Consider the following 12,808-nt stretch of genomic DNA (forward strand, 5'->3'; position numbering starts at 1 on the left):
ATTCGACATTCGTTTTCAACATTCGATTCTCAACATGCAACATCGTTTCAAGAATTCTACATTAGACTTCAACATTCAACATTCGTTTTTCAACATTCAACATTTGTTTTCAACATTCCACATTCCCTTTCAGCATCCTTAATTTATTTTTAACGTTCGATTTAAACATTCAGTATTCGTTATCAATATTCAACTTTCGTTTGAAACATTCAAACATCTTTTTGTGTAAAACATCATATTTATACGATCGCCAAAAAAAGTTTGCGTGGTATAATGGTATCATGTCGTCGTCGTCTGCGTCGTCCGAAGACGCATTTAGTTTCCGGACAATAACTTAAGATTTAGTGAATTGATCTGTATAAATTTTTACCAGAAGGTTCAATACAACTTAAGGAAGGTTGGGATTGATTTTGGGGGTTATGGTTCCAATAGTTTACGAATTAGGGGGCCCAAAATAAGCATTTTTGTAGTTTCCAAACAATAACTTGTGTTTAAGTGGGTGAATCGCTCTGAAATTATTCAACAAGTTTCCATACCATGAAGGGATAGTTAGTTATGAGTTTTGGGGGGTTGAGGCTAAAAAAAATTGGAATTGATGGCTAAAAAAGGCGAAATTAGGAGCAAAAAGTGGAAAAACTAAGTTTTCCGGACAATAACTTTAGATTTAGTGAATGAATCTCTATAAATTTTTACCAGAAGGTTTAATACCACTAATGGAAGGTTGGATGGATTTTTGGGGGTTGTGGTCCCAATAGTTTAGGAATTAGGGGGCCAAAAAGAGGTCCCAAAATAAGCATTATTGTAGTTTTCAAACAATAACTTGTGTTAAAGTGGATGGATCCTCTGAAATTATACCACAAGTTTCCATACCATTAAGGGATGAATAGTAATGACTTTGGGGGGTTATGGCTCAAAATGTTTTGGAATGAGGGGCAAAATAGGGGAGTAAGGGACAAAAAAGGGGGAAACTAGGTATTTCTGGTCAATGGACAATTAAGACAATTTAAAAGCAGTGTAAGGGAGGTAATTCAAAAACAGTTAACTTACAATGTTTGGTATGTTCAGATTTACCTCCATTACACTACTTGTAAATAATGTATAGAGAAATTTTTTGGACTTGGGGGTTGGTAGTAGTTTTATTTTTTTTCCCAAATTTCTCAAATTCCAAATTTTTGAAAAGTTTGAAGAAGAAACCTTTAATAGCACAATATTCATAATAGATTTGTAAGATCTTGACATTTGTTTTGTGTCAGAAACTCATATTATGTAAAAAAAATTGATCACAATCCAAATTCAGAGCTGTATCCAACTGTTCAGGGTTCGACCTCTGCGGTCGTATAAAGCTGCGCCCTGCGGAGCACCTGGTCTCAATATTTTTTTGGCATTCTATTTCAACTTTCAACATTGGTTTTTAACATTCAACATTCGTTTCAATATTCAAAATTCGATTATCAACATTCAATATTCGTTTTCAAAATTCAACATTCGATTTCAATATTCAAGATTCGTTTTTCAATACTCAACATTCGTTTTCAACATTCAACATACATTATCAACTTTCAACGTTCGTTTTCAACATTCGTTTTCAACATTCGTTTTCAGCATTCGTTTTCAACATTAATTTTCAACATTCGATTTTCAACATTCAACATTCGTTTTCAACATTCGTTTTCAGCATTCGTTTTCAACATTAATTTTCAACATTCGATTCTCAACATTCAACATTCGTTTTCAAAATTTAACGTTTGACTCAACATTCAACATTCGTGTTTCAACATTCAACATTTGTTTTCAACATTCAACATTTGTTTTCAACATTCCACATTCGCTATCAACATCCTAAATTTATTTTCAACGATCGATTTTCAACATTCAATATTCAATATCAATATTCAGCATTCGGTTTAAACATTCAACATGGGTTTTTGGACATTGAACATTCGTTTTCAACATTCAACATTTGTTATCATCATTCAATCTTGAAAGTTAATAATATTCACGAGTCCTAATCTCCTGTACGGATTACAAGTTGGTTCCATATTCAATATTCAAGATTTAACATATTCTTTTCAAACATTCAACAATCTTTTTCAACATTCGATTTTCAATATTCAATATTCGATTTCAACTTTCAATATTCGTTTTTGAACATTGCATATTCGTTTTCAACATTCAACATTCGTTATTAACCTTCAATCTTAAATTTAAATAGTCAATAACATTTACAAGTTCTGATATCTTGTACGAATGTCAAGTTGGTTCAATTTTCAACATTCAAGATTCTTTTCATCATTCAACATTCAAGATTCCTTTTCATCAATTAATGTTTAACTTCAAAATAAAATTGAGAATGGAAATTGGGAATGTGCCAAAGAGACAACAACCCGACCATAGAAAAAAAAAACCCACAACAGCAGAAGGTCACCAACAGGTCTTCAATGTAGCGAGAAATTCCCGCACCCGGAGGCGTCCTTCAGCTGGCCCCTAAACAAATATATACTAGTTCAGTGGTAATGAACGCAATACTAATTTCCAAATTGTACACAAGAAAGTAAAATTAAAATAATACAAGACTAACAAAGACCAGAGGCTCCTGACTTGGGACAGGCGCAAAAGTGCGGCGGGGTTAAACATGTTTGTGAGATATCAACCCTCCCCCTATACGTCTAGCCAATGTAGCAAAGTAAACGCATAACAATACGCACATTAAAATTCAGTTCAAGAGAAGTCCGAGTCTGATGTCAGAAGATGTAACCAAAGAAAATAAACAAAATGACAATAATACATAAATAACAATAGACTACTAGCAGTTAACTGACATGCCAGCTCCAGACTTCAATTAAACTGACTGAAAGATTATGATTTCATCATATGAACATCAGGCACAATCCTTCCCGTTAGGGGTTTAGTATCATACCATCATAACATATATGAGAAGAACATAACCCGTGTCATGCCAACAACTGGTTTTTGAATAAATGTGTTTAGTTCCGATGCAAAGACCCTATAAGTGAATCAATATTAACACCAAAATATGCAATAGTTAATGACCTGACAACAGTATCGTAACTATATCTCTTCTTAATAAGTCTATTCAAAGGTTTTTATTAGTTTTTGAGGTGAATACTGACACCTTTGTGCTTTATAAAGAATAAAATCCATTTTTCAACGTTCAACATTCGTTTTCAACATTCCAAATTTATTATCAACATTCGACATTCGTTTTCAACATTCGATTTTCCACATTCAACATTTGATTTATTCAATTGTCAACATTCAACAATCGATTTTTAACATGAACATTCGATTTTCAACATTCAACATTCGATTTTCAAAATTCAACAATTGTTTTCAATTCAACATGTTGAATGTTGAAAAATGAATGTTGAATGTTGAAAATCGAATGTTGAATGTTGAAAAACGAACGATGAATATAGAAATCGAAAGTTGAATATTGAAAACGAATATCAAATGTTGAAAATGAATGCTGATTTTTTTTTAAACATTCGAATGTTGAATGTAGAATATTGAAACAAATTGACATCCGTTTACTGATTTTCAATATTCAAATATATACACAATATATATACAAACAATTTGACTTGCTTTCGCGTATTATTGCATATAAATAGGGAAACAAAATTTTCCATCAGTACGGAAAACATCAAGAAGATGGGTTTAAAACTGATGTCATAGAGTCCGGTGCATTGACTGATGTTAGGGTATTCGTCGAATTCCTTCACGCAATTTCTAGTGAAATTATCTTCGTCTGTAAAATTTCTCCTTTTAATGAAACTAGCTAACTAATGAATTTTTGTTCTCTATCTTATTTATATCAGAATACACAGGCGAAATTCCAGCAACAATTGAAATACAAGGTTGTACAAATATAGAAGAAGCCACGGTTAAAATCAATCGATTAAAAGATAGATTGAATGATGGAAGATATACAATCAAGCTAGACAATGCGTCACATGGAAGCATTTTATTGTACATCTCAATAAAAACAAAAATGCTACAATATAGAAAAAGTCTTCTGGCTGAAGTAAATGGATTTTTAGAAGACATATTGGTCCTTGTCGATGTGGACGGTGACGTTACAGCTACGCTACGTCTTTTTGATAACATTTTAGATACAGGTATTTAATCATGATATAGCTTTAAGGCTTTTAAGTATTTTTGTCTGAAGAAACATGTGGAATTACTTTAAGACAAGATAAGCCAATATTTCGTTTAAGTCTCATCTCTTATAAAACTTTTATATAATGAAACAACTTCACATATAAAACAAGGGCCACTCTAAAAAATAGTTTGAGAGACTTTAAACATTATATATACATTCCCATATATAAAACATAAAGCACAATAAAAAATATACATTTTAAGAATATATATACACTTTCTTTTCAATAATACATCACAGGAGATTTTTGGCAGTATAAAAGTTTCTCTAATTCTATGGAATTATATCCCTTTCCCAACCCATTGAATAATTAATCAACGTGTGGTCCCCGGTGATCTCAGAAGATGATTGGCTGAGTCAAAGGGTCATAACTTTTCTAAGCTCCCTGAAATGATCAAAATGTTCTAACAGGTGTTAATGAAATTGACAACTTCGTGGAAAATGGAAAGCACTCGAAGGGGATTTTGGTTTAGAAAAAAAAAGAAATTTTCTTTTCATCATTAGAGAAACAGATTATTACATAGTAACGCTTGGATTGTCGGATTTATCCAATAGTTAAATGATAAATTTTAAAGTCCTCGCCGAGGCTCGAACTTTGTTAATTTAACCAGCTCGATTGGATAAACCCGATAATCCAATTGTATCAATGTAATAATCTTCTTATATACATTTTCATCACTAAATAAAAATACGAATTATCGTCATGTGACATACTATTAAAATCATGACAAAAAGAATTAGCATGACTAAACAATGCAGCACGAAAAACTGTAAATAGTGCACTTTCCAAAATACCATGTTTCTCATCTTCAACTGTATATTTGTTACAATTAAAACATATTCTATCATTAGTAGGGAAGTTTTGATACCGGCCCGTTTCAATTTTTAAGGCGCAACACCACAGCAAAAATTTGCAAAAGCACTTCTATATATCCCTGCAATATTTTTACTTATATAATTTTCTACCTTAAATTCAGTTTAAAATAATTGGTATGGTCATGTTTATAGCGAAACTGCTTACAAAACTTTGTGTTATTGAAATACTAAGGTTTTTCTACCTCAGGAATAGATAACTTTAGGTGTATTTGTTAATACATTTAAAAATGTTTAATCCTCACATCTCTTCACCTTCGCACTACCTTATTTGTCCTTTAAAAAAATAAATTTGGCCGTCACTGATTAGTCTTTTTTAAACGAAACGCGCTTCTGGCGCATATGCAAAATTTCAATCCTGGAAATCTATGGTGAATTTCTTTATAAATAAGTAGTTTGGTATATTCATTCTAATTCAACTTATTATGCCATTCAGTTTTATATAAATCAATAGCTATTCAATCTATATCCTTGATTACATTTAACAATTAACCACTTTTACACTATGGTTCAAGATTAAACTATAAACTTTATTTTTTTAATTTTTACTTGGTTTTATTTCCATACTTATACGACCACATAAATATTCGTTTGTTCAACATCATCAGCATAGAGAAAAAAATCACATTTTATCTTCCTTTAGCGGTTTACCAACATTTAAACTTTTGACCTCGTTTACCAAATTATTAATGAAATATTGAATCAAGTGTGAGATAACACACACATCCTTGTTGCAGACCACATTTAACATCAAACCATTTGGTTAAATTCCCAGTAACTTTTAATAACACATGACTGTACTTTATGGGATACAGATTTTAAATACAATTGAGAATGGAAAGGGGAATATGTCTAGGAGATCTAAGAGACAACAACTGGACCATTCCTAAAGTAATGAGCATAGAGATGTACTCGCTCAGACACACACACACTCACACATTATCTAGTATATCATAAAACATTTAACATTTACTACCAATTCCTATTGATTCAAGTTAACAAAATAATAAAAAATCTGTTAACAGCGTCTTATACTATTTTGAAATCATTAAAAACTGCAAAATTTGATAATTTACACAATTGCCTCGTTTCAATAATTAAATATTAGTAATTGTTGAAAAATGAATAATAGTACTACGATTAGAGCTAAACCTATTTTGTTCATCATGTTTAAAGTTTAGTTCATCAAGCTTTGCAGTTGATCTTAAATTCTGTACTCCACAATACAGTTTTTATTAAGTTTGCACCAAAGACTATTCCTCTGTAAAATTTGGTCTCGAGGATCAGAAGTCGAATTCTTTAGTATCGGGGTGATTATTCCTCCACTGCATAGCTCCGGTATCATTCTGGTATTATAAAATATATTGAAGACGGTAAGGGCGTTTATAATTATTTTTATACATCTTCATCTAAATTTTATCAAAACCAGGATATTTTCCCGCTTTGGACAATTTTAAAACATTAAGAACTTCTTCTTTCGTTATATCACTATTAAGAATATTGTCGGTTATTATGTAAATGCGATCATCATTTTCGGTAGCTTCATATCAATTTTCAGAATTTAATATACTTGAAAAAAATCACATATTTCTTTATTTTAAAACAATTTTCGGATCGGTACATATTGAATTATCTTCCATTTTTACTTCCTTTGGATATCTTTGCCTGTTGTTTCCTACTCCAATTTACCGGATTCTCCTCCAAAATTCTTTTTTTATTATCTTCCAAATTATTTAGTTCATCTTAAATACTATACCAGTATTGTCGTTTTGAACGTTGACATGCTTATTCGAACTGATTCTTTTTTTTTTAGACATAATCATGACGTAACGTGCTTTAATCCATATTTTTTCGGCACTACAGATAAAATTTCTTAAAACGAGTAATTCCCCATTCCACCATAGTATGCAAAAGCTCACACCAGAAAAATAATCGCAGAATATAATTCCTTACATTTGAAATCAATTATATGTCGTTCTGATAAGGAGTCGACGCCTGGTATGTAGGATAGCATATCACAACATCGGCTATTTCAATCTCCATATAGATAAAAAAAAAATCATTTGGAATTGTTTTAATATCACAGTGACTGATGCTATTGTCGACCCTTGTTCCTCTCATTTCTAGCTTATTCATGCCAATTGCTGTCACTATCTTGCGCAAGTTGTTGTTCATTAGTCTGTGCTTTCGGTATATCATTTTCGATAAAAACGTCCTGGAAATTGTTTGACTGTTTCAGCTCCCTTTTCTTTTCCACCACTTTATTCGTTTTTCTGCACTTGACTACGCCATGCTTATTTCTATTTGTCGTTTTCTTTCTTTCTTTCCACTGAGACCACTTGTATATCTTTCAGTTGTAATCCTTCTTTAAATCAATGATTACCTTATTCACAACATTTTGGTTTCTGTTTCAGGTAAGTTACAAACCACAAGGCTATTATTTTCATTATAAGTTGTGCAGTCTGTATAAGCTTTTTACTACATTAGTGAGAACATCTTGTACACTTTATCTGTGACAGAATTCAGATCAACATTTAATTGCTCTTTTACCTTGATAATCTTTTCAGGTAGTTTTGTGTCAATCATAGCGGCAACTTGTCATGGGATATTCTTTTCAAAGTCATCCATCCAAAGTTGAGATTTTTAGCTCACCTGCCCTAAAGGGCCAAGTGAGCTTTTCTCATCACTTGGAGACCGTCGCCCGTCGTCCGTCGGCTTCCGTCGTCATCCGGCGTCGTCCGTCGTCGTTAACTTTTACAAAAATCTTCTCTTCTGAAACTACTGAGCCAAATTAAACCATACTTGTACACAATCATCATTGGGGTATCTAGTTTGAAAATTGTGTCCAGTGACCCGCAAAACTAACCAAGATGGCCGCCATGGCTAAAAATAGAATATAGGGGTAAAATGTAGAATTTGGCTTATAACTCTGAAACAAAAGCATTAAGAGCAAATCTGACAGGGGTAAAATTGTTTATCAAGTCAAGATCTATCTGCCCTGAAATTTTCAGATGAATCGGACAACCGGTTGTTGGGTTGCTGCCCCTGAATTGGTAATTTTAAGGAAATTTTGCCGTTTACAGTTATTATCTTGAATGTTATTATAGATAGAGATAAACTGTAAACTGCAATAACGTTCAACAAAGTAAGATCTACAAATAAGTCAACATGACCAAAATGGTCAGTTGACCCCTTAAGGAGTTATTGCCCTTTATATAATTTTTTACCAATTTTTCGTAAAATTTTGGTAATCTTTTACAAAAATCTTCTCCTCTGAAACTAATGGCCAAAATTAAAAATACTTGTCCACAATCATCATTAGGGTATTTAGTTTAAAAAATGTGTACGGTGACCCAGCCAACCAACCAAGATGGCCGCCATGGCTAAAAATAGAACATAGGGGTAAAATGTAGATTTTGGCTTATAACTCTGAAACCAAAGCATTTAGAGTAATTCTTACAAAGGGTTAAATTGTTTATCAAATCAATAATTATCTGCCCTGAAATTTTCAGATGAATAGGACAACTGGTTGTTGGGTTGCAGCCCAAATTGGTAATTTTTAAGGAAATTTTGCCGTTTTTTGTTATAATGTGTTTGTAGATAGATGTTTTTGTGTTCTGTTAAATTGTTCCTTTTAAAATTGTTATACGATGATGACTGATGTACCCATATTTTGACTATTTTATTTATTGTGTCTGTTTAGTTAACGCATCAATGTAAATATAACGGAATTTGATGAGACTGTCATCAGAGTGAGAGGGTTGGCGCTATGAAACCAGGTTTAATCCACCATTTTCTAATTTGAAAATGCCTGTATTTAGTTCTTGTCCATTCGTTTTTGATGCGTTTTGTTATTTGAATTTTCCATGTGATTATGGACTTTCCGAATTGATTTTCCTCAAAGTTCAGTATTTTTGTGATTTTACTTTGAATACTATTATAGATAGAGATAAACTGTAAACAGCAATAATGTTCAGCAAAGTAAGATCTACAAATAAGTTAACATGACTAAAATGATCAGGAGGAGTAATTGGCCTTTATAGTCAATTTTTGACAATTTTCATCAATTGGTAAATTTTGGTAAGTTTATACAAAATAATTTCCTCTGTATCTAAAGGGCCAAGTACAGATAGAAAACATTGTAAGTAGCAAAAATGTTCAGTAAAGTAAGATCTACAAAAACATCACCATCAACAAAAAACATAATTTTGTCATGAATCCATCTGTGTCCTTTGTTAAATATGCACATTGACCAAGGTGAGCAACACAGTCTCTTAAGAGCCTCTAGTTTGTAATGTTAATTGATGTCGATGCCACTGCTGGTGGAAATTTATTTCCCATAGGGTATCACAAGCCCAGGAGTCAGCACTTTTGTGCTGACATGAATTATCATTGATATGGTTATATAATTAATTAAATGATTACAAAATTTTAATTTTTTAGAAATACTAAGGCTTTTCTACCTCAGGCATAGATTACCTTAGCTGTATTTGGCAAAACTTTTAACTTCAACTTCGTACTTTATTTGGCCTTTTTAATTTGTTTGGATTTGAGCGTCACTGATGAGTCTTTTGTAGACGAGACGCGCGTCTGGCGTATATACAAAATTTATTCCTGGTATCTATGATGAGTTTATTTATCTCTTTATAACTATATTTGGTATAAAAAAAAATAACTGCCCTACACGCCAATGGCTTACAAGGACAGTAAATAAGTAAGTAAGTAAGTCTAATAGGTATGTGCGTACCTTGCAAGGTCGTACTGCGCGTCACACAGATTACACTTTACCTTGACCTCATTTTATGGATCAGTGAACAAGGTTAAGTTTTGGTTGTCAAGTCCATATCTCAGATACTATAAGCAATAGGTCTAGTATATTTGGTGTATGGAAGGATTGTAAGATGTACATGTCCAACTGGCCGTTGTCATCTGACCTTGACCTCATCTTCATGGTTCAGTGGTCAAATCTAGGTGTTTTTGTTTTGGTCTTGTTTCCAAAAACTATTTGCAATATGTCAACTATATTTGGTGTATGGAAATATTTTAGGATGTTCATGTCAGACCCTTCACGGTTTATTCGTCAGTGTTAAGCTTTTGGTTTGTAGTCTGTGTTTCTTAAACTATAAGCAATAGGTCAACTATATTTATTGTATGGAAGGATTGTAGGCTGTATATGTCTATCTGACAGGTATCATTTGACATTGACCTCAATTAATTGGTTCATTAGTCAGTGTTAAGTTTCCACGGTAAAGTTTGTATCTTAGATTCTATCAGCAACATGTTAACTCTATGTAACGCATAGATTGATTGTAAGGTGTATATGTCTGCCTGGAATGGTCCATCTCACCTTGACCCCTTTTTCATGGTTCATTGATCAATGTTTAGTTTTCTTTGTTAAGTCTCTAAGTTTCTAAAAAACTACAAGCAATAGGTCAACTATATTTAGTGTATTGAATGATTGCAAGGTGTACATGTATTTGATGGGCGTGGCCACTTTTGAACATGTTCAAACAAATTGTGGTGCGGTCGTGTCGAAATCAGGTCGTATTACAAGCGTAGCGAGAACGCAGAAAGGATCGCAAAGGTCGCTGTACCATCGTAACGAGGGCGTAGTGAAAGCGCGATTCTAGTCAGAGGGATTGCGCTACGATCTCATAGAGACGTTACTAAGACCTCACCACGACCATCACGTTCTCTTAGTGACCTTACTCGTGTTATGACCTGACTACGTTCGTGCTACGACCATTTCTAGCCATGATTATTGTCATTGTCACATAATATATATATAAGCTCTCCACGTTTTGTTTGTCTGTATGTAATTTGGACCTTGTGTCCACAATTATTAACAGCTCAACCAAGCTTTGAAATATCTGTATCATTCGCACTATTGTTCAATAAAATATCGTCCTTTGAGCTTGATGGATTAGCAATACGTTTAATTCAGGTTGGATTGGTTGATTTGACATCTCTACTGGATCAGGATAGTATCAAAGGTACCTCTGACTCTACCTCTACCACAACCACCGCGCCCACGAGTACTGGTAGATTTTGATGGCATGCCCGTGTTGTTTTCGAGAAATTTACGTATCAATTAAAATAAGAAGGAATAGAACTATATTTATATGGCACATTATGTTGACGTAATTGCTGAAAGCGTAGTTAGATCGCGATATGAACGTGATAAGTTCGTAGAATGATCGTTGTAAGAGCGTGATACGATCAAAGAAGAAATGTGGTAAGATCGTGTTGTAATCGGATAAATCTGGGTATGGTCGTAGTGAGAACGCAATGAGCGTAATAAGATCGTGATAATCGTAGTGAGGTCGCAGAAAAAACGTGGCGAGAACGTGATATAATCTTAGCGAAATCGTTGTAGAAGCGTAATTTGGGCGTATTGGCATCGTGAAAGCAACGAAAATGTACATTTTCATGCCGCTCATACCGGGACCTTAGCACGATCTGATTTTGTTGTAGATCGCTTTGAGCGTGGTGCAATCGTGGTCTAGTGTGACTGGGACATTAAAGAGGCGAGACATTTCAGCATGTGCACTCTTCTTTTACAATTAGACGATTTTTAATTAGGTTCTGGTGGCATAGTTTACATATGCTATCATTTCAATTTTATAAAGCTGCCTATTTATATTTCGAAATCATGGTTAGGCTTGGGGTAATTTTATCGTAAACATCAATCATTTTTTTAAGTAATCATTGTAATCGTAAATCTGATTACATTTAATTTAAGTCAATTTAAAAATACTTTTTCAAAATACCTTGTAATATTGATTACTTTTTAATAACATCTGATAACATTACAAAAAGATCTAAAATTGTGTTCATGGTCAAGGTGTTATGTCATAAAAATTAACATTTTTTTAGTAATATTTAATAATTACTAAATTTGTTAATAAGAGTTGTGTTAATTGATTTATTTACTTCAGTTAAACATAAGTTGTTACAGTATTGAAAGTCATCACTACCCCAATTAAAAGTATGAGACATACATTCACAATTTAAGTATGCACATTTTACTGTTATATTAAAGTTATACTTTTGTAAACCCTGAATTATAATCTTTTGTTGATATTGTGATTATTGTCACCTTTGAATTATAGGTTGGAGACAAATTAAGGTCTGTTTTTATTGCAATTATCAATTATGTTTAGCTGTAGGGGACCTACAGTAGGGCTATATATGATTAAAGATAATTCAGACATGTGAAAATTTATCAAATAAGCTCAAACAAAACGTGTGACAAATACGTTGTTTAGAATAAACAGATGTTGGTATATATCATGATATATATGGACATAAAAAATGTAATGATTTTCAATACTTATATTTTGGTAGGATTTTTCCGACAAATCTATTAGAATTTCAGATATGCTTTTAACTGGCATTTTTTCTTCATTCATATTTTTACATCCCGAGATTGCACCCCGGCAAAAATATAGCCTTGAAGATGTTAGAAAGACAAAAACGAAACCTCTCTACAAACTCAATTGAAGTCGAAGTAGTTTAGAGATTAATGATAACAAAGTGTAATAGGTCGTAACCAGTGACATAATGTTTATATAAATATATATATGCTGTGAATCTTTATTAATTTGCTAAATTTTGAAGTAATAATTTAATAACATATCAAACAAAATCCTTTCTCAAAAAGAGCTACAGTTATATTAAACCTTTATTCATTTACATTCTTCAAAAGGGTTATTTTGAAATGCATTGTAATTAGATGTAAACATGATTACT

General features: G+C 32.5%; 2 protein-coding genes across 2 annotated transcripts in view; one reads left to right on the plus strand and one right to left on the minus strand.

Annotated features, from left to right (window-relative positions):
• LOC143063537 (tRNA (guanine(27)-N(2))-dimethyltransferase-like) overlaps positions 1–12,808 on the minus strand; it is a 197,922-nt gene that overhangs the window by 130,447 nt on the left and 54,667 nt on the right. The gene's annotated exons all lie outside the window — the stretch shown is intronic.
• The window catches only part of LOC143063536 (uncharacterized), a 49,509-nt gene that overhangs the window by 4,329 nt on the left and 32,372 nt on the right, over positions 1–12,808 (plus strand). Inside the window, exon 2 of the mRNA XM_076235738.1 lies at positions 3,840–4,139. Within this exon, the coding sequence (XP_076091853.1) occupies positions 3,840–4,139 (300 nt within the window). The remainder of the gene's footprint in view (positions 1–3,839; positions 4,140–12,808) is intronic.

The sequence above is a fragment of the Mytilus galloprovincialis genome, chromosome 2 (assembly GCF_965363235.1).
Source record: "Mytilus galloprovincialis chromosome 2, xbMytGall1.hap1.1, whole genome shotgun sequence".
Lineage (NCBI taxonomy): Eukaryota > Metazoa > Mollusca > Bivalvia > Mytilida > Mytilidae > Mytilus > Mytilus galloprovincialis.